This window comes from Zosterops lateralis (genome assembly GCF_965231275.1).
Source record: "Zosterops lateralis genome assembly, chromosome: 14".
Taxonomy (NCBI): domain Eukaryota; kingdom Metazoa; phylum Chordata; class Aves; order Passeriformes; family Zosteropidae; genus Zosterops; species Zosterops lateralis.
In genome coordinates, this window is record NC_139774.1 from 8,085,124 (window position 1) to 8,107,618 (window position 22,495).

General features: G+C 40.4%; 1 protein-coding gene across 6 annotated transcripts in view; it reads left to right on the forward strand.

Moving 5' to 3' along the window:
• RAPGEF6 (Rap guanine nucleotide exchange factor 6) overlaps positions 1 to 22,495 on the forward strand; it is a 116,566-nt gene that overhangs the window by 86,180 nt on the left and 7,891 nt on the right. For 4 of the 6 annotated variants that reach the window (XM_083871863.1, XM_083871868.1, XM_083871864.1 and 1 more), the window contains 11 exons: positions 1,354 to 1,594; positions 2,629 to 3,012; positions 4,661 to 4,872; positions 5,760 to 5,883; positions 8,349 to 8,372; positions 11,034 to 11,254; positions 13,261 to 13,452; positions 14,725 to 14,859; positions 16,196 to 16,309; positions 18,329 to 18,551; positions 20,328 to 20,839. In XM_083871863.1, the coding sequence (XP_083727989.1) occupies positions 1,354 to 1,594; positions 2,629 to 3,012; positions 4,661 to 4,872; positions 5,760 to 5,883; positions 8,349 to 8,372; positions 11,034 to 11,254; positions 13,261 to 13,452; positions 14,725 to 14,859; positions 16,196 to 16,309; positions 18,329 to 18,551; positions 20,328 to 20,839 (2,382 nt within the window). The remainder of the gene's footprint in view (positions 1 to 1,353; positions 1,595 to 2,628; positions 3,013 to 4,660; positions 4,873 to 5,759; positions 5,884 to 8,348; positions 8,373 to 11,033; positions 11,255 to 13,260; positions 13,453 to 14,724; positions 14,860 to 16,195; positions 16,310 to 18,328; positions 18,552 to 20,327; positions 20,840 to 22,495) is intronic. The other 2 variants (XM_083871865.1, XM_083871866.1) reach the window with 1 other exon arrangement.

Consider the following 22,495-nt stretch of genomic DNA (forward strand, 5'->3'; position numbering starts at 1 on the left):
AGAGGGACACCTGATCATCACCAGTGCTCCAGGGCAGATCAGTCCACGGATTGGCACTTACCACTGTGGTTTTAAGGGCTGGGCAAATAGCAGTGAGAGAAGGGAAGGGCTGTTTGGGATGCTGTTGCTTTAATGACAGCCCTTCCCTTCCTTCACTGAAGATCACTGATGCAGGAGTTATGGCACGTCTGCCTCTGGTGTGGTTTTGGAGAGCTTCAGGCTCTGAAGCCTTGGCTGAGAACTCAGCAACAGCCTCCCACCTTCCCAAGTCTGCAGAAAAGTTGTTTTAGTCTTCAGACTTCAGGGAAGGGAAAAACTGGGCTTCCCTGTGCTTGAAATTACTGTGTATTTTGACTCTTGACCTTTTTTTAAAATCAATTTTATTTTGAAAATCAAACTTTCTGTAATAGCTAATAGAGTAAATTATTTGCAATCATCAAGCTATGAATTAAACACATGTTTCCGTAGATATTTATTTCCTGCTGTAGGCTGCCTCAGATAAAACTGTTCTCTAATGCATTTATAATACATAAAATGTGCCATAAAATGTACATCAGCCAAAAAATTAACTGCTGGCAGCAGCTTAGTTCCTTCAGGGGAAAGAGTGAGTGTAAAAGCTCCCTAGTTCTGGGAGCAACCAAATCTCCTTTCCTCTTCATATCCTCCCACCCCAAGCCCACCCATCCGTGCTTGGTGGGTTCCTATCTCTGGCTCTCACAGACACAAGAGAGCAAAGAAGGAATGATGCTGCCAAAGTTTTTAAAACACACTGGGAAGGAACAGTGCACAGTCTAGTTACATACCTGGATGTCTTATACTTTAACTGGGGTCATGGCATGATAGAGTAATTGAGTTGTAGAAGAGGAGAGAGGAGAAGAGTCTCTTTTTCTTCTTACAAAGTTGATGAAAAAGCCAGAGTATTTTAAATATTTTTCAAGTCCAGCATGTTTTTTTTTTTCCCCAGAAGCTGGTTGTTTTTGTTTCCTGATGATCAAATGGGACAGTAACTCATAGATTCATAGAATGGTTTGGCTTGCAATGGACCTTAAAGATCATCTAGTTCCCTCCCCTACCTTCCACTAGACCAGGTGCTCCATGCCCTATCCAGCCTGGTGCTGAACACCTCCAGGGGTGGGGAGTCCACAGCCTCTCTGGACAAACCTGTTCCAGGGCCTCACCCCCCTCACAGGGAAGAATTTGTCCCTAATATCCAATTAAACCTGCCCTCCTTCAGCTTACGCCAATTCTCCTCTGTTCTGTCACATGTCCTTGTGAAATATCTCTCAAGTGACCTCTTGTCTTTTCAAGGGAAAAGTAACTTCATACATTAAAGGTGTTCCTCTCTTTTTTTAGATATTCCAGATCAAGTGATACGAGTTTTCAAAGCGGATCAGCAGAGCTGTTACATCATCATCAGCAAAGACACTACAGCAAAGGAGGTGGTGAGTCATGCTGTCCACGAGTTCAACCTGACAGGGGCCCCGGAGACCTATTCCCTGTGCGAGGTGTCCGTCAGCCCCGAGGGCGTCATCAAGCAGCGGCGGCTCCCAGACCAGTTCTCCAAGCTGGCTGACAGGATTCAGCTCAATGGACGGTGAATACACCTTTTTTTGGCTGGGTTTTATTTGGCGTTCAGGGTTGTATGTTGGAGAAGACCTTCAGGATAACAAAGCCTAACATCAGGGAGAGATGTTTTAATTAAAATACGCTGGTGTCTGTTGGAAGCACAGGGTAGTAAATGCCAGTTGCTTACACTTCCCCTTCTTTTGGTCACCTTCCTCCTCTGCACCCAAAAATAAAAATGTCTCCCTAAATCTACAGCAAGCTTGCTTGATGACAGCTAAATTAACAGATCAGGATAATGTATATAGTGGTTTACACTTAGAGGAAAAGGTTATATTTGTTTTGACACTTCTCACATGTACTTGAGGATTAAAGTATACAATTAATTTCTTTCTCAGTGTCATGCTGCAATGAACTGATACTAACCTGAGATAAATTCTTCCATTTTTAAGTAAACTGTTCTGAATGTTTCTGAAATGTTAAGTGCCTTGGTTTTATCTGATGACCTGATCCATAGCAGAAGAAAGGTTATTAAAGTAAAATACTCTGCAGTTGTCTTTGCTAGGCAACAGAGGGAATTTATGAGTAATAAACTTTTGTGTATCTGAAAGTGATTTACCTGGGACCGTGGAATGAATTTTCCAGATATATTTTCATTTCCTGAATACTCTCTGCCTCATGCAAGTATTAATATGCCACACTAAAATTATAGAGAAAACCCACACTAAATTTGTGTAAGAAATGTAGAAATACATTAACAGGAGATTTCTCAGGACCAGTGTGTTTTTAAAATGCTGAACGTACGTTTGGAAAAGTAATGGACCTTTTTCTGAAAGTGAACACTACAGCATGTTACAGAGTACAGTGTAAAAAATATTAACAAAAAGCTTTTGAAATGTTTATTTACTTTAATAATGGTGTTATTTTATCTTAAATGAAGTACAAGGTTTTGTTGTCCCTTGTCTCTGTAATGCTCACAGTGATTGGTACAGTTCAATGTCTTTGTGTTCACAAACCCTCTGAAGAGCATCTCTAATGTGGTGTTGTTATTCAATTACGCTTCAGGTATTATCTGAAAAACAATATGGAAACAGAGACCTTATGCTCAGATGAGGATGCTCAAGAGCTACTCCGTGAAAGCCAAATTTCCCTCCTCCAGCTGAGCACCATTGAGGTGGCCACTCAGCTTTCCATGCGGGACTTTGAGCTATTCCGCAACATCGAGCCAACGGAATACATCGACGACCTTTACAAGCTGGACTCCAAAACAGGGAATGCTCACCTGAAACAGTTTGAAGATGTCATAAATCAAGAGACCTTCTGGGTTGCCATGGAAATTTTAGCAGAACCCAACCAACTCAAAAGAATGAAGATTATTAAGCATTTCATTAAAATTGCTCTCCACTGTCGAGAATGCAAGAACTTCAATTCCATGTTTGCGGTGATCAGGTAAAATACTTGCCATTTCTCAGATTTGATTGGTGCTGTCACAGGCAGTTTTGGTAATCCAAAGAGAAAGGAAAGAAATTGGAATATCCTGAGCAGACTGTGCTTGGGGCTGGGTGGTTTTCCAAAGTCAGAGGTGGATTGTCACCGTAGCCTGTGCACTGCCCCTCAGCACTTCAGTCCTGCTGCAGAGGTGTGACAGTCTCCTTTTGTGACTGGCACCTTGTCAGGGCTGCAACTGTGACAGTACCTCACTGGAAAAGAGAAGATGGGTACAAAGCACTATTTGATTGATGAACTGCAGAAACCTGCCTGAGCATTATGTCATTTTCTGTGACTTTGGCACCCAATTTCCCTTCCTTTTGTCAGTCATTGTTACTTTTCCAGGGTGCGCCAAGTCATATATGTGATGATGAGATTACTTTATTTCTTCCTTCCATTGTAAGGACTTCCTCAAATCAGTCTTGTTTTGGCTTCATTTTCCTTCTCATTTTTTCTTGTCATCTGCTGGCTTCTCTGTTTTATTTTTTCCCTCTTCAGTTGCACATTTAAGCTTTCTCTTCTGATTTATATGGAATGCTGCTGCTTTAACAGCATGAGTTCAGCATTTCCTGTATTTGCAATTATCTTACACCCAGCCTTTACTGTAGGAAAAAAAGGCACTGTGATTCATCAGACAAAGATCTGGATTTGTGCTGTATCCCAGCAGCATTGTCAAAAACATAATTTTAAAATATTTTCTCCCATGTCTAACCAGTTCATCAAATGTATTGGCTTTTGTGGTTAGTCATTAAAGAATTCATGAGTTTCTGTGAAGGGTACTGGACAGTCATTGAGACTGTGGCTGCTCATTATGAGGGAATACACACATGGATACTGATTCTAATTTTTATATTCTGCTCCCTAATTTATATGGTTTATTGTAAGTAAGGAAATAACTCTTTCTGCTTCTCAGTTAAGTCCAATCAGGCCATGTTTAAAAAAAAAAAAAAGCAAATAAGTTAGTTTTTGCTTTACTCTTATTTCCAGAAGAATATATTTTTGTTAGCATATGGCACAGGGGTTCTCTTTCTTGCCTTGTCCTGCACAGCAGTTTGGTGCCATATGTCTCATGAAATATGAAGATAACCATCCTAATGAAGTGTGGAAAAGAGGAGCTGTGGGCTGGCATATGTTCGATCTTTTCATGTCAGAGAAGGCTTTGTTTGGCATAGCATGAAGAGAAATTTGTCTAAAAGATAAATCAAATACAAAATAAGTTTTTGGGGAAAAAAATGGTGAGCTCTGCACTGTTATCATTTTCTTTGCAATCATTGGTTCACCTCATGCATTTTTTACCATTTTTCTTCTTACCGTGGCATATATTTTTACAGGAGAGAAGTGGTTCTTAAGTAGATGTCACTCCTGTGTTGCAGAGGTATTATTTTGGCAGTAATTTGAAATGTGTATCTTGAGCAGTCCTGGTTTTTACAGTCCTGTTTAAACAGCAGAGGGTTATTGTGATGAACTTGTAGCCTGCTATTCACCCAGCTTCACAGTTAACCTTGGGAAAGTTCTTTTTAATCCTTAAAACAATCCCCCAACCCTTCACTTCTTTCTGAAAGGTAACAATTCCGCCCACAGCTAATAATGAAACGTTTCTGCCTTGCAGTGGGTTAAATCTTGCACCAGTAGCTCGTCTCAGAGGCACTTGGGAAAAGTTACCCAGCAAGTATGAAAAGCACCTCAGAGACCTTCAAGATCTTTTTGATCCATCTCGAAACATGGCAAAATATCGCAACATCCTCAGCAGCCAGAGCATGCAGCCTCCAATTATCCCACTTTTCCCTGTTGTCAAGAAAGATATCACGTTTCTGCATGAAGGTAATGTCAAACAGAGAGAAAATAAATGAAGCACTGAATGTACCTCAGCCCTTTCTTCAGTGCTCAGTGTGTCAACGTGTGTCTTAATGAAGCTGCCGCCAGTAGGATGGTTTTGAGGGATTCTTTGTAGGAGTAAAATAAAATAGAACTGGGAATGCCTAATGGAAGAGACTGGTCCTAGACAAAAATTAAAAATAAAACACGTATTTTTAATATTTTGAAAGCCATGCTGTAATCTTCCTCAGCTGTCCTAAGGTTTAGGGTGGAAGCAAAGGTGGGTGTGCTGTCTGGTAGCTACACTACTTCAGATATTTTCTGTTACAAAAAACTTGTTTCTGTAATGTTGCCAGGTTTTCATTCCATGTTGTGGCGTGCACACAGCTCCAGTGATAAACCTCCTACTCTTGCTTTCAGCATTTTCAAGGAATCTTGTTTAAATGTTTCCATTTTTTCCCTTTATACAAAGTCCTGTTCACAGCTGGTTGAGGTGAACCATTTTTAAATGTGCTTAATTCTTGGTTGTGATGGTTCAGAACTATTTGAACTTCTTTCATAATGTGACTGTTGTTAATGTCAATTCTGTATTTATATTATTTTAACATTATGCAAGTGAATTTGGGGCATAGTTCACTTACTCCTTTTGCCTCCTACTAATGCTTGTTACTTTAGAAATAGATTAACAAAAGAATATCGGGCAGTCCAAGTGGGCCTGATTCTATTACTGTCATCCTGTTTTCTTGCTACTTCGATTAAAAGAATAGTGTTGATTGTGGGACAGGGAGGGGAGGAAAGGTAACAAGGGAAGAACTAGAAGTGCAGTGACTGTTCAGAAATATTTATTACTTTTTTTTTTCTTTTTCTTTTATGTGTGTGTTTCAATTCTGCAGGCAATGACTCTAAAGTGGATGGGCTGGTGAATTTCGAGAAGCTCCGGATGATTGCCAAAGAAATCCGCCAAGTTGTCCGGATGACCTCGGCAAACATGGATCCAGCTGTGATGTTCAGACAAAGGTGTGCAGAGGGAAGGGCAGCAGCACTGAAGGGCTCTCAGTGTGGGGGGATCTGGGTCTCTGTGTGCATCAGCACGTTGATATTTCATTGTGTGCCTCACCATTGACATCTGCCATCAAACCACAGCCTTTATCAAACTAGGGCAAAGCAGATGATGCTTCGCAGACCTGCTTGGAATGATTAATAAGCCAATTTATTACCTTTAAAAAACACAGAAGAATAAGTTCTAATTTTAATGATATGTATTTCTGCCGAATAAAATGTTAGTGTCAGTAGAGTTGAGAGAGAGGCATAATATTATGAGATACAATATTTAGCTATGAGAGAGAGATAAAAAGCACCTAAATCAGTGATGTATAGATCTGAAATGTTTCAAAACAAAACCCCACTGATAACATATTAAATTCAAACTAAATATTTTTTATTTGTTCTCAGCACAGCTTGTTCCACCTACATAATGTTTGATATGTTCAGGCTTCAGCAGGTGGAGGGTGTTTTCTTGGCTTATTTTTCTTATTTTTTTTTCTTTTTATCTTAATGCTAAATGTCACCAGGCTCGGTGTTAACAAAGTGCAGAATAAAAGCAATGTAGCTTCTAATCTGGTGCTGATCAGCTCCAGATTTTATTTAGTGGTAATGAATTATTTCCTGCATCTCTTTTCTTCCCACTGGCTGAACTAAAAGCATAATTGGCTCTGTTGTGTCCATACAGGGTCCTGATCCTGTAGGTGTCTATGGAATGAGGGGTGGCCTTGCTCCTTGTGCTCACTATCTGCCTCAAACTAATGGGCCAGACAAGACCCCTCAGGGTGCACTTTGGGTGGGGAGTTGAGGACAAGGTCATGTCTGGTGCTGAAAAGCCACATAGCTCAGCCTTCAGAAAATGACAAAATACTCTCTCGAGCTGCCCATACTGAGGGTGCACCTCAGCTGAGGAGAGCTCTCTGAACACCCTGGAGGGAGTAATGCAAGTAGGAGATGCAGTGGACAGTTTTTGGGTGAAGTGTGCTTCATCCACCCTAAATTCCACTCACCTGTGATTCTCCCTGATGTGTACATTCAGTTACATCTGTGGCAGTAGAAGGAAATAGGGCGTGCAAGGATAGGGGTCATTTATAACAGCACAGAGATTTGCTTCCCTGTGGTAGTCCAGTGGTCAGGATTCTCAGAGGATCATCAATTCTGTCTGGTTTTTGTTTGCAAGGCTGGCTATCAGGAAAAATGTATTTTTTTTTTTTTTTATTTTTTTTTTTTTTTTTAATACTGGCATTTAAAGCCAGCCTGGCTGGGCTCTGGGCAGCCTGGTCTAGTGGAAGGTGTCCCTGCCTATGGAAGGGGATGAACTCTGAGATCCCTCCCAACACAAACTGTTCTGTGATTCTGTGACTCTAAAAATGGCCTGGCCTGAGCCAAAAATAACAGATCCTTGTTAATGTTATTTAAAGATGGATTTGTTTCACAGTGGAGATTCACCTTTATACAGTTGGGTTGGAATTAGCAAGATTTCATTTTCAGCATAAAATTATAAAGTCAGTTACTGAGAAGTTGTGATTGTTTTTCAGAAACTTTGGCCTTCACCACTGAAATTAGTTTATAAATAGATTTCCCTGATGTCTATAAATAGATTTCCCTGATGGCCCAAGCACTTCCTAAGACCTCATGAAGTCTAATCATTAAATAAATTTAATAGTAAATAGTTACCTTTAGTATGTTTTTCAGAATTCCAGAACACATTCTAATGACTATAATTTAAATTAGACACACTGCCATAAATTGCTTAGGCATCTAATATTAGAGATAGTGGCAAAGATTAAAAGAAAATAATTCCATGTTTTCGTGTCATTTATATTAATTTTCATTGCCTCGTGTTTGATCTATCAGTTTGTGTTACGAAGCACCAAATAAATGCTTTTGAAGATGAAAAATCAACAAGAAAGGATGTGTATTAGTGGCAACATGGGACTTGCTCACAAGTTCATTACCAGTTATAGAGAGCATCTAGGCTTTCAAGGTGTATTTGGCAGCTGGCTTGTTTTCTAGCCAACAATCACAAGGAAACAATATCATAAACTTGAGTATTGATAGTGATGATTTCTCATATACTTTCAGCAGACCTAATGCAAAGAATAAATTCATTTAATCCCATTTTCTGCAGTATGCATGAGTTGCACTCCATCAAATTTGAAATTTGACTTACAGAAAATAAAATATATTAATACAAGTTTGATTTTTCCAATTCATAGGTTAAATAAAAAACTGATAGATATTAAAGTATTTGTCAAGTCTTGCCCTTGCATTTCATGAAAACATTGTGTTACTGTTTGAGAAGAATTTGGCTGTGTAGAGATTTTTCTTTTCTGTTCTTTCCTGTCTACATCTTTCTTCCTGACTCTCAACTGTTTTATTTTTTTCCTGTGCTTTTCTGTTCAAATACATGCTTCAATGTATATGGCTCTTGCTTACAGGAAGAAGAGGTGGAGAAGTTTGGGGTAAGTGTAGAGCTGAATGCAACTAAGATAAATAAAGGTTATGCAAATCTTAACATACTGCATCCTCCTTGTTAGTGCATGCATCTGAAATACAGCATGCATTTTATTAACCCTGCAATACATGGTTTTTTTGAAAACAGGAGTGAGGGGCTACAGCCAACATTTTACTGCAGCTATAAGAATTCTGAGTTGCTTTTGTGTAGCAGATAAGTCGTTTGAGTTTTGGCTTTGTGCATTTAAAAAAACCCTGCTGTGCAGTTATATTGGAAGGCAAAACTGTATTGGGAAGTAAATGAAATACGTAACTTGCCTTTTAACGTGTTACAGAAAAGCTGAAGCCATTATGGATTTTCAACTATAAGGACATTTTGAATTGTGGTAATGATGCAGTAATTTCCCCCTTGAATTTTGTGTTCAGGCAACCTTCAAAGTGTTTATTTTTAGCATATGTTTAAAATGTATCTTGCATTTCCTGCACCAAAATCCTCATTGATACCACTGGGAGTGATGGTTGTGTGAGGACTGGATCATGGAATGACCAAAGATGAGAATTCTGATGTTGGCCAGGGAAATTCCTGCCTGGCCCAGGGCACTGATTTTAAGACTGCCATGGTAGCCATATTTTATGTGTTATGTGTATTTTTGCCCATAAGGTGTTCCCTGTGTGCCTTTGAATAGCAGTGATGAGGACAGTGCCAGGCTTGGGCTGGTCACACTGGGGTTGGCAGTTTGGATACTGGTCCCTGATCCTGGTGTGGATGCCCTTGGCTGGCAGCATTTGGTGCTCAATAATCAACTGCTCACAAGGCAGCTCATGGGGAGAAATAGCCAGGACCCACAGAGCTACTGTAATTTCTAATCCTTGGAATTACTGTGAACACAAGAGAATAAGGAAAAATAGTTGCTAAAGGAAATAGAATTAAATTGCCTTAAAAAGTCAAATCCGGACTTGAAAGAAAAAAAACCCAGTGTGTATATAAATAATGAAATACTTATATCATTAAAAATAAACATAAATTCCTGGTCATTGTCCTTATCCATCAAGAGAAAGGAGTGTCTCCTTGGTTTGAATAGTTGTGAACACTCCATCATGCCTTTTGCTGCTCTTTGACTCCAGTAACATTACTTTTTTATTTAATTAAGCTGTAAATTGCTGATAGTTTTTAAGCTTGTATTTTCTCTCAGAATGATTTATTTAGCATATTTGAAAATATTACAGTCAGCTGTTTTCCAGCATTTCTTTTCTAAGCTCAGTGTACTTGATTCCTTGGATTTTCTCTAACAACATGTTTCATTCTGATTCCTGTGGCTATTATGGCTCTTCTGTGCCTGATGTTGTTTGTTGTGCCACTTGTGATTCTGTAAACACACAAGATCTTGATAAATGTCTTCACGTAGCGTTAAAAATATTCATCTGAATATTTAAAAATCCCCACACAAACCCAACTGTGAACAACTTTGACATTTCCATTAGAATTTACATGTGACTTACCCTGGAATCTCCATTTATTTAAAAATACATCAGAACTGGTGTGGCTGTAGGACCTGTGGCAGTTGAAACAGAGGTGACTGTGTTTAAATTATACCCAGATGAGTTGTTTGGTCACCCTTTCAGTGTGAATAGGAGTGACTGTCAGGGAGAGTAACTCACATTTTTTAAGAATTACAGTATTATTTATTTTTGCTTCACTTTCTGATAGGTTTGGGAGCTCAAAATTAGGGGTATTGAGGAGCATCTTCTTTCAGAGATGCAAGTCTGAGTATATGTGTATCGTAACTGCCTTCTTCACCTTTCTTGGGATACTTTTTAATGAGCTGCTCTTCTGTGAATGTTTTTAGTTAATTGAAGAAAGAAATTAAGTGTGTAATTGAATGTACGTTGTACATTTAACATAATTTGCCCCTCGTTTAACCATTATAAGGGGCTCAGTTTTCTAAGAGGATTGCAGAGGTCACTCACTTCGGTGCTCATTTAAGTGCAAGAAGTTTCTGTGTAAAGCCTGATGTACACAGTGGGTAACCAGTTCCTTACACCAGAAATGTTACCAAGTTTGTCCCCTTTTAGAATCTACAGTTGAATACATAGAGCTGTTAAGGTTAGAAAAGACCTCTGAGATTATGAAATCCAACCATCAACCCAATACCACCACTGTGTTGACCCCCTAAACCATGTCCTCAAGTGCCTTAAACATGTGGTTTTTGAACACTTCCAGGGATGCTGACCCCACCATTGCCCTGGGATGGCTGTTCCTGGTCTTGACACCCCTTTCCATGAAGAATTTTTTTCCTAATGTCCAATTTAAACCTCTCCTGGCACAATCTGAGGCCATTTCTTCTCGTCAGCTGCAGGTCTTGCAGCACAAGCCTGGGGTTCATTAGCAGAGCTAAATGAGCTCCACATGCAGCACTGCCTCTTGTTCTTCCCAGCTCCACATTTCCATATGCAGTCATGTTCTAGACTCAAATTGCTGCTCTCAGTTTACCCAGATATGTTCAGACAAGTGTTGTTTTAATGCTGTTCATCTTTTTAACTCATTTGCATCAGCATGCACTAGCCCTAACTGAAGATTATTGGTATTAATCTGCTTTGCCCTATGCTACTGTAGCTCTTCATTGCTGTTGAGAACTGAACCTTTACTGCTTTTATCTTTTCTCTTGTAGATCCCTGAGCCAGGGCAGCATGAACTCCAACATGCTGGACGTGCAGGGAGGGGCTCACAAGAAGCGCGCCCGCCGCAGCTCGCTGCTCAACGCCAAGAAGCTCTATGAGGATGCCCAGATGGCCAGGAAGGTGAAGCAGTACCTGTCCAACCTCAGTGTAGAGACAGATGAAGAAAAGATCCAAGCATTGTCAGTTCAATGTGAGCCTGCCTACAGCACTTGTAAGTACAATGAGCTAGGACAGCAGCAATCATGCTATGGCATTTATTAAAAAAATGTTGCTCCTCTACAAATACTCTTTCAAACTTTTCCTCTGAGGAGAAAATACTGTAATAAGTGTTGTGTTGTCAGTTCATGTGCTGAGAGCTTCAGCAAGGCAGCTTGTGTGTTCATGTTTTGGTTGAGCTTAAAAAAATTTTGTGATGTTTTTTATTTTGACCTTTAGTTCCTGAAGCTGTGTGTCTTTCCATCAGTCTGGCAGGAAATTCAATAGCACATCAGCTCTGTTGGTGCCCCGCTGTCCTTGCACAGAATTAGGAAGGGTAAAAGTAGTGTTTACCATATGAACAGCAACAAATGAAAAGAGACAAAATCAATATAGAAACTGCAATGGATTACACCTTAGAATAAATGAAGATTGTTGAGAAGGAGAAGTTAGGTCAATATTGACTGATGAGTTTGAAATGGCTTGACAGTCACAAATTGAGGACTACAGCAGGACAGCTCTCATAATTTGAGCTCTTGTCAAACAAACTGTTGTCTGACCTGCTGTCTTACACAGTTCAGTAAATTCTTATTCAGAAATGAGAAATTATATTCGCATTTTATTAAGATACTCCAGCAGTTTTCACTTTCTTGAATGGCAGATTTGCTTCAAAATAGATGAGTAACAACCGTGCTAAGCAAAATAATGTTTCCTGCTTGTCTTTTGTCCAAATATAGCATTTTAAGGCTTTTTTTGTCTTCAAATACTGTTTTGTCTCTTGTGAGGTAAGTTCAAAGGATGACTAGGAGATGGCATCTTGAAGATAAAATTTTAAAGTCCTTGCCGTTATCCAGTATTAAGAATGCAAATCCTTGTTATTCCCTAAGATGCCGTTTTATGCAAATTTTCTTTTAAATAGCACTGAAGCAGGAAACCTGGAAATGGCTATATTTAACTCCCGTTAAAAAAACCCTTAAATCCTTCATAACAGGCAGCAGACCCAAGAGAAAAACATCAGTGTTATCACATTGTTTTTTATTTGTTTAAAAAAATTAAATGAAAATCTTATTTGTGCAGTGCTAGCCATAGATATTTGTAAGTAAAAATAGGGAATATATACTGACTGTTTTACTCCATGTAATTAAGCAAACCAAGTCTGTATTTTCTTAAACATCAGAAAGGAAGGAAAATGAAGTTTAAATGGATATACAGACAAATATATAGTAGATTGAAGTATTATTAAAAGTACCATTTTTAAAAACTAGGGAAAAAGTCCTAAACCCCAAAAACCCACAGGTAGTAGACCAAGTTGAGATTACACTTGCTATACAGAGCTGGGAGAGAGAATAGAAGAGTGATGTGTAGCACGAGGGGGCTGCCAGCCCCTCATGGTTTTAAATCTGATGGAGTGAGAGCACTGACCTGTCCCAGGCATGTCCCTCCCCACTTGGTTGGATTCCCCACATTCAGGGGTTCAGCTCCCCCATTTCTTACCTCAGTAATCAGCTTCTGGCCTTGCTCGTGGTAGGAATGAGCAGCAGTGACACTGCAATCCAGAGTTTTCCAGCAGATTATAAGGCAAAATCAGATGGCCTTAACTTCAGTCTGTGAATTGCTGTGTGACTAAAGCAGAAGCTGAAGCAGTGCCCTGAGCTGTAAATCACTTGTGCCACCTAGTGAAACATTTGATGCCTGTTGCAAAACCACCTGATTTTGAAGGAGATGCTGTTGTGCAACTGCACCTTGAATGCAAACATTTAAAATACAGGCTTGTGGTAGAAGTGAACAACTTTTTTTGGTCTTTTTATTAAGTACATCTATGGCACTTTCAAAAATTTAGGGCTTTTTAAAAAAACTCTTTCACACATCATCCTAAGTGTAAGGGGATCATGGTGTTCAGACTAGAAATGGTTTAAAATACAATTTATCTTCCTTATACAGTGGTTCCTGTGTCTGGAGGGTTGTACTGCAATAATCCTGCAATTGAATGTGCATTTATATATGCATACTTTTCCTTAACAGTGACAAAGAATTTAAGTGAGAGAAGAGGAGGGAAATCCTCCGAAATGTCTCCAGTGCCCATGAGGTCAATTGGCCAAACCACAAAAGCCCATCAGCATCAACAAAACCGAATGAGTCAAGTTCTTCAGGTCCCAACTGTGAATTTGTACCCCAGCAGGAAAAAGGGGCTGACAAAGGATCACGTCACATTCAGTGAGTATCTTCAGTTCACCTGACTGGGGAGGTTTAAAGGTGTGAGTAAACAGGAGGGAGGAGCTCTTTTGTACCTGTGTGGTTTATGTGAGATACCACTGTGCTTTGTTAAATTAATTCATTTTAGAACAGCTGGTGCATGTTGCTGTGCTTTAAGACAGCATGCTTAGTCATTTGCAGTCTTTTGTAACTTAAAACAGTTAATGGTGAGGTGCAGTCTTCATGCTTTTGCTTCATGAAGTCTAATATATTTGGGTGAAATTATTGAAACAAATCACAGACATTTAATATTTTAACCTCTAGGTCACCATTTTAACAATATTATGGTCAAATTGAGCAACATATATTATTAGTTGCTCCTATGAACAATTCTTTTGTCTCTAAATTTGCTAGTTGCAAAGCAGTATATTCTTTATTAAAAAGCTTTTGTCCTGTTTATGTAACTGTTGTAGCATTTGAAAGCTGCAATTGTGGGTTATTAAATTCAGTTAGCTGCAGTCAATAACTGATATGAAATTATTTTACAGTATATTGGGCATCAACATAATTTAAAATAGCTTCAGGAAACAGTATATTACAGCATATAAAATACTGTTTCCAGTTAGTAGTTATTTTTGTTTACCTCTGAAAAGCCTGTGCAGTTTGGTAAGTTCTAGAAACCTCTCTCAGAGGTGTTTCTTCATTCATGTGTGGTGGTCCATGCTGATCTAACAAGTTATTGAGAACTTGAAATAGCTCCTCAGCACTGAGTCCTCTGCAGGATGGTCTAATAGTGAGTAAGAAACACCAAACCATGTGTGGGTTTTGCTAAACTGGCCAAGCTGTGGATATTGCCCATGAGTGTTGATTTGAGGGCTCCTATTTGTGGACATCTTGAACTGACCTGGTGGCTCTGACACACATGGTTTTTAACACAGTCCCGACAATGCTCTGGGCAAGGATTTCCTCCAAGGTTTACACTGCACACAGATTTTTTAAATTTTTTTTTAATACAGTCTTTTGCCAAAACCACAATGAATGTATCCATTGCAGTGGTTTCTGTTGGGATATGCATGTTTCAACACAGTGCAGATGAGCAGCCAGCAATAGCAGTGGCTGATCTGATCTAAATTTAAATGGAGACTGCCTCCACATGCAGAATTCTCTGAGCATCTGCTCCTCTCTTTGCTGAATATTCTGATTGTTCAACATGGTGCTTATTTGTAGCTTAAACAGAAATCAGTAACTGAAAAGAAGAATAATATGCAGTAACTGATCCCATTGTTTTCATAGGTACAGGCTCTCCACAGAAGTCACTAAGCTTGTCTGAGGAAGTGAGTAGTAAGAAACAAACAGATGACACTATGTCCATGGCATCTTCTTTGCACTCCAGCCCACCTGCTTCTCCTCAGGGCTCCCCACGCAAAGGTATGTGTGTGGCAGCATCATCCCAGGAACTGCAGCCTAAACCAGGGTGTGCAGTGGCAGGAATATTTGTTGGTTATGACATGTAAGAGAAATAGGAGTTTGGAATATTCGTGTCAAAAATAGAATCACGTCTTTCTATGGACACGATTTTCTGATGTATTTGTATATTTTGGACCTTTAAGTCATTCAGTATTTAAAAAAAGAGAAGAGTTGTTATCTTAAAATACTGCATAAGTGCTTTTGACAGAATTCTCAATAGATCTGAAGTGCTGACACCCACCATCATGCTAGTTCAGATTTAGGTGGCCACTTAAATGGGATTCGCAAACCTGGGGATTTCTTGAAGATGACAGTGTTGGACAGAAACTGCAGCTATTGAGAAAACTTTTGGTCTTGCCCAAGGTAGCTGGAATACCAGGTGATTAGATAGAGCTGGAGATGGAATGGTATCATAGTTCTCCAGGACAGGTGGTTTAGGTTGCTGCAGGAGTAGTGGGTCCATCTAAATCCTCGAGTCGCTGTTCATGTTTTTTGTTCTTGTGCACAGGGCTTTGTATACATCCCTGTCTCTCATGATGCCCTGAGAATCCCTTTATTTTTGATGTCTTCATCTTAAAAGACCTGCATCACTTCATCATTAGTCAACCTTGGATGGAAATTGATTTGAAATCTCTTAGCAGCACTCAGTAGCCAGCGCGGGTGGTCGGTGTTGGATGGCGTAAGGGCTCTCTCCTCCCTTCTGTGCTGCTTTGTCTCACTGACAGCCCAGCGCTGGCATGGCATGGCACGGTGACCTGCTGCATCTTCTCACCCTTCCCAGTGGGAGATTAGGCTGGTCCATCCCCTTCTGCCCTCACAAGATCCTGTTTCCTTTAGGAGAATGCCACTTATTTTACTTCAACACAGCATATGTATAAAAAGCTTAAATACTTGGGTTGCCAAAGCTTGCTCCACTGAGCATCCCTTATAAAGATATTATTTTTGCTAACTTTTACCTGGTTCTTTGAAAAGAATGTTTTGTTTCTTGGGGATTGTTTCATTAATTCATCTTGCTTTCAGCACTGATCTCATTCGATTGAGGTGATCTGTACTTTGTTGTGTGTGTTGTGCTTAACAGCTCATTGATCTAAAATTAGGCGCTTCACAGACAGCTGAAAGACATAATTTTAGGCATGAACACATTCCACTTAATCCTAGATTTCATTTTCTTTTGAGCTATACCCAAGTGATACACAAATAGGATTGAAGGAAAAAAAAGACTTTCAATTAGAATGTTATTTTTGTTGTTCCTTACCTCATCATCTGTCAACATCTGTCTGTGTCTACTTCATTGTAGTTGGGAACATCCAAAGGTCGGATAACTGCAGTCAGATGAATCTTTCTGGCTCTTCCTCATCACTGGCCAGTGAAACCAGCAACAAGAACAGTGGACAGCGCAGCTATGGAATAGGTGGGGCTTACTTACAAAAGCAAATTCGGATGATTTGCCAAGCTGGAGAGAGTTCTGAGAAAAGTGCAAAGGTGGACAGAGAGGGAGAGAGTAGAAAGGCAGAAGCTGAGCATGAACCTACAAAAATAAAGGGATTCTGGTTTAGAAGACTTAGGGAAAGAAGCTCCTCCAGGGAAAGAGCAGCTTTTTCTGCGAAAAGGGAAGCAGAGCCCACTGAAGCATTAGAAAGCAGCGAAAACCAAAAGGACAAGGACTTTGATGCTCTGAGTACAGCAAGTATCTGTAGCAGCAGCAGTGTGTACACATCCTACTGCTTATGCAGAAGACCTAGAAGAAGGAGGAAGACACTATAATGTATTTTTAGAAGGAAGACTGATGTCCGTGTTGTGTCCAATATCCTGAGTTTGTCTTAAGTTATTTCATCATTATCCATTTACATGTTTAAGATGTTTAATGTGCTTCCCTTCCAGATGTTTGTGTCAGTTCTTTATAGCTAATCACCCTTACAGTGCAGTGCAGTGAAGACAATAATGTGAAGTTTAGAAAATCAAGGACCAGGTACAGTGTCAGTTCAGTTACTTAGTGTGTCACAAATACCAATGAAACAGTAAGTTCTGCAACATTTGTTAATTAAACAGTCTCTGATACGGTGTCATTGGAATGCTCACTTCCAGCATTGGTGTGTATTCCACTGATCACATTTTCTGCTGTCCTTTTCAGCTCAGCAGATACTTGCACTTAGTCTATTCATACACATGTCCTGTTACTTTATGGCTCAGCTTTCAGATAGTGTTATTAATTTCTTTAATGAAAAGGAGGCCTTTTGTTCTCTAAATAGTTGGAACACAGTAAGGACATTTGTTACTGCAGTACAGTTGTATCAGTTTAAAGAGTCCCTAAAAGATACAAAGAATATGAAATATTACTTACTGCCAAATGAGAGTGAAATTCAATCTTAAAAAAGCTGCTCTTAAGTACATTTTAAGGTTCAGTTCTATAGTTCTATAATATTGATATTCACTGCTCATATTTGCTCTTAAAATCTTACAGCAATAATCAAAGTTAAGCTGTGAAATCTCAAATGATGAGCTTTATGCTCAGTGGCTGTATGCCAGTGTCTCCACATGCCATACTATATCATCTCTGTATTGTTTATGCACTTCAGGGCATCATCTTCTGTATTTGTTGTGTGTTTTACACTCCCTTCTCATTTAATTTCTTCACCTCATCAATGTAAATATGTGACAGTCCTGCTAAAAGGCACATGTGCAGAAATTCAGGGGAAAGAAAAGCTTGGCTGAGGTGTTAGATGTATAAGGGATGTAAACCTTATTTGTGTCTGAAAGAAGTTATCTGAGGGTAAGCCAAGCAGGGGGGAAAAAAAAAAAAAAAAAAAAAAAAAAAGGCATTATACATTTTGCTCTGAATCTGATGGGGTCTTCAGTTGTTTCCCTTCAGTGGGAACAACACTGGAGTCTGGTCCAGCTCCTGCCAAGGTTGTGCTTCCTGCCTTTGCTGCCTTCTCTGTTAGTTTTGGAGCATGTAATAAAACTGAAATGGATCATATGGCTAATCCCTGAGTGCTAATAGATGTCTATTACCTTAGTCAGCATCTCCTCCTCCACTGCCAGCATCTTTTTTTGAGTCCTGCATGGCAGTATGACAGAGGGATGGTGGGAAGTGTGCTGCATTTATACTGAAGGAGCCAGCACTTGCAGAATTGGAAAGACCTGATCTGCCCACCCAGTACTGATGCAGTAGGCTGCTGATTCTGGTTGTGTAGGTTAAAGCTGCTGCTCTGGAGGGTAGTGGAGTTGCAGGTGGGTTATTGGTGTTCCTGGACTGGCATTAATAAATCAGTGTTAGATGCTGATAGATGCTAAAAGATTTAGTACCCTAAAATCCTCAGTGGATTGATTGTATGCAAGCAGAGTATGGTGGGTTTTCTTCTAAATATCCTCGCTGTAATGTGTGTGTCAATGTTCATCAAGACATTCTCATCTCCTCTCCTGTGCTTAGGCTATGCCCTCATACCCTCCACTAAATCCGACAACTTCTCGGACTCCAGTCACAGTGAGATTTCGTCCCGGTCCAGCATCGTGAGCAACTGCTCTGTGGACTCCATGTCAGCAGCTCTGCAGGACGAGAGGAGTTTGTCCCAGTCCCTCATTGTGGATTCAGGAGGGGCAGAGAGGAAGGAGCATCCTCAGGCACTGACAGATTACAGCCAGCCCTGCCCGGGGTAAGGTGCAGCTGCTTCTGGTGGGGCTTGGTGTGCTGGTGTCAGAAGGGGTGAGGCAGCTTTGGCCAGGACACAGCTGTGCACTCCACTGTGGTTATTAAGCTTTTGCTGGAAGCTGGAGCACTGGTGTGTGAGCCTGTTTCCATAAGGAGCTTACAGTATTACTTGGGGAGACAACAGCTTGTTCCCATCGGTGGGGTTTAGCTGGATATTTCTTGCAGGAGACTGAGAGCTTGTTAAAAGCCAGGATGACACTTAGCAAATTAGTGCCATGGTGAGAGACAGCAAAAGAACAACAGGATATGATCAATTCTCTCTGAGTCAGCAGTGCCAGTCACTTAACATGCACTAATGTGATTTGTAAGGATTTTTCTAATTATCATTTGTTGCTTAGTCAGACTGGCAGCTTTCTGCCACTGTCTTTTTGACAGTTTGCACACAAGAGGTTTTGTTACTTTGGTGCAATGAGAATTTGTGCTGAAATGATGCTTTGAACTGGAAGTTTTTGTATTTTTCTTACTACCTGTAGCACCTTGGATACTAAATCAATAGGATGTGATATCTCCTAATGTATCTTGGAATAGCACTGTCTGTCCTCAGTTGTCATGGATTCAGCTAAATGAGAGATGTTCCTTCCATTTGTGATTTTTCCAGCACATGGAATCATAGAATGCTTTGGGTTGCTTTAAGATCATGTTGGTCCAACCCCTATTCAGGGATCAGAGTGCTTCCAACCTCATCCAGCCTAGCCTTGAACACTTCCAGGGGTGGAAAGAAATGAGTAATTCAGTTTATTTTGTAGGATTAAAATGGGAATTTAAAGATGTGCTTCATTAAACAAAATAATTCCCTTTCTAGAGGGCATAATACACATTGAGTTTGTTTTGTGGTTGTTTCTTTTATTCCTTAGTTTCAATGGGTTGCTAGGGAAGAAAGTGAGTTTTATCCTAGGATTTACAAAATAGAAAAGGAAGGAAAGAAACCCCTTGCTTGCACTTACGTAAGAAACATTTCTTGATTTCACAACGTGTCAGTAAACTGCTGAGGGGGAGTGTGTTGAATTTCAGTGTTGTGCTGCCCATGCATTTGTTAACACACCCAGAAATAGTTGGGAGACTTGAATAATGTCTAGCAATCCTGTCTTTGTGTATTCTAAATTCATACAAACCTAGCTTTATTTTCCCTCCCTTAATTATGCGTTTAGAGCATTAGAGCTTTTAGCAGACATTCCTTTAAAAAAGAAATTTTGAGCTTTGCTTTTCAGAATCTGTCCCTCCATATTGTTCCCACAAATGTTACTTATGCCTAATATTTCCAAATGTTCTTGAAATTTTGCTGCTTCCACTCTGTCTAGACAACTTGATGTTGCTGCCAGTGAAGGGGTTGGATTTTATTCTAAATATTTATTTTTGTTTTAGTTTATAAATCTAAGGGAAAAGGTGGTAGCAGACTAAACGTAAGAGGTAATTTACGCCTCTGCTTTCTGTTAGGTACTGTTGCTATGATTGGTAGAGAAGAGCTTCTGTGGGCCAGACTTAGGGATCTGGAGTGCAGCCTGGAAATACATGTTGCAAACTTGTTATTCCCTTGGGAATAACTTCCTCCCTGCTGGGTGCAGTAATGATTTGGGAGCAACAGTGTCTCTTGTCAGTGCTCCCTTGTGCTTTGAGCTTGCTGCTAACCCGATACAAACCCAGAGTTGGCTCTGAGTACCTTGATCTTACTGTAAAAGCTGACAAGTGTTTTTTTCCCAATTTCTGTTGTTTTCCAATGTAGCTGGTCCATCACCAGGCCTGCTCTGATCAGAGGAATGGCATTCACATCTTCCATGAGCAGCGAGGAGATCTCCCATGAGCACATCATGGTGGAGGCGGCAGACAGCGGCCGGGGCAGCTGGACTTCATGCTCAAGTAGTTCTCATGACAATTTCCAGAATATCCCAAACCAGAAGAGCTGGGATCTCCTCAGTTCTTACCGTCACACCCAGCTGGACGGACCTATAGCTGAAGTGGATCCCACAAACTGTTACTCTGAGGAGGGTTATTTGTATTCCGAAGCCTTTTCCAAAGCCAACAGGCAGTCAAAAGCCAGTGTGGAGCTGGATCAGTCTCGGCAGAGCTGGGCATCCTCCAGCTCCCTGTCAGACACTTACGAGACAAACTATGGGACAATTAAGCGGAGGGGGCTGGAGAACTCCACAGCAGAGCAGACGGAGGTTTTGGACTCTAAACCAGGCGCTGATACAACTTACAAAACTGTTACTTCGAGTACAGAAAAAGGCCTGATAGGTAAGCCAAGCCAACAGCTCGTGGAAGCTGCTACATCTGTTTTTCATTTTGATATTAAGTTGTTAAGAAATGACATCAACAGGTCTGGGGCTGCCTGGCATGTTGAATTCAGCTTCACACGTGGTTGTAATCATAGCACTGCACAGTGTGTTTTCAAGCCACCTTCTTTTGCATTAGGAATATCAAGGTAATAAACAAGTGCACTTCCCCATCACTTCATGGGTCTGCAGGAAAACTCTCTTCAGGAAAATATCAGGCAGTTCTTTTCTGAGGTATCCTATTTTGCTCCTTTGAATGATTTTGGAGGTGCACTCATCACTGTAGATGTTCTTCTGACAAGGGTCAGTGATCCCTTACTCCTTGTAATGCAGACTTCCCAGGAACCCAGAGGGAAGTGGATGACTGCAGAGTGGTGTGGAGCTCACCTGCCTCTCTGGAGCTGGGGCACCTTTCATCCACAGGGCTTTGGGCTTTTGCTATTTTAAGATGCCATTTATCTGATTATACAGCTGCAGTTTGGCTACTTATGAAAGGAGAAAAAAATAAAAATGTTCTTTGAAATATGCATAGTTCTATCAACCAAGATGTTCTTCCCCCATCCTAGTGAGTTCAGTAGCCAAAATTAAAGGAACTGGGTTAGTACAAGATAAAACACGGAATGCAAAGCTTTCTAAGACTGTGAGGCAAGGGTGCAGCTGAAATGCAATTTAATTACTGAGTGGATTGCTGGAGGGGTTTGTTATCAAAGGTAATTGCCTGAATAAACATTGCACGTAGGGCGGAGGTCTTGGATTGTGTTCCTCCTCGCCTTTGGAAAAGAAATCATGGTGGAGCCTTGTAGAAAATTTGTATTTCTGTGCCTGTGCTCTGCTCTTGCAGCCTTTCAGAGCTGTTCATGAGCATCTGAGCTGTATTAGGTGATGGCAGGTTCAGTACAACCTGTCTTTGCTGACAGCACTTTCCCGTCCTTTTAATTCTTTTCCCATTCTGTAGCTGTGAGGAGCATTCACAGAGTGCTGGAGCTGCTCAAGGAAAGATGTGATATGGGTGGATATAATTACAGGTTTGCAAATGCAAATCCATTAGCTGTTCACCATCACACAGTGTGCCAAAGATATCTTCACTTTCTTTCACCATTTGTAAAATACTGTGAATTGGAACTTGACAAAGGGACACATTATTCCTGCATTACTACAGTAGACCAAAGGTTAGCACTAGGGAGCCTGAAGCTTTCTCCTTTGAAGGAGAACATACCACCCTCGTGATTCCTCCTGCAAATCCAACCAAGGCTGAAGGTGAGGTGAGGACCCAGCCCTTCCCCATCCCTCCAGGGAAGGGCAGATCCTCTTCACTTCCCCTGCTTTTTCACAGAGACCTCATTCAGTGCTGGTTAAATGAAAATAAATCCTGGAATTCAATAGTATAAATCTCTGCCTGTGCCCACGTGTATCTGCTAAACCCCAGATTGACTGAATTTGGTTTTGGTTGTTTTATTGTCAGCCCAAGGATGAGCTGAGGCCATGAAGTATGAACCAGCTTGTGTTCCTGATATCAAAACCTAGACTCTCATAAGTCTACAACACAATAAGAAATACTCCTTTATTTTTGATCCCTTCACATTCTGCTAAGATAAGAAACTATTACATTTGCTGAAAT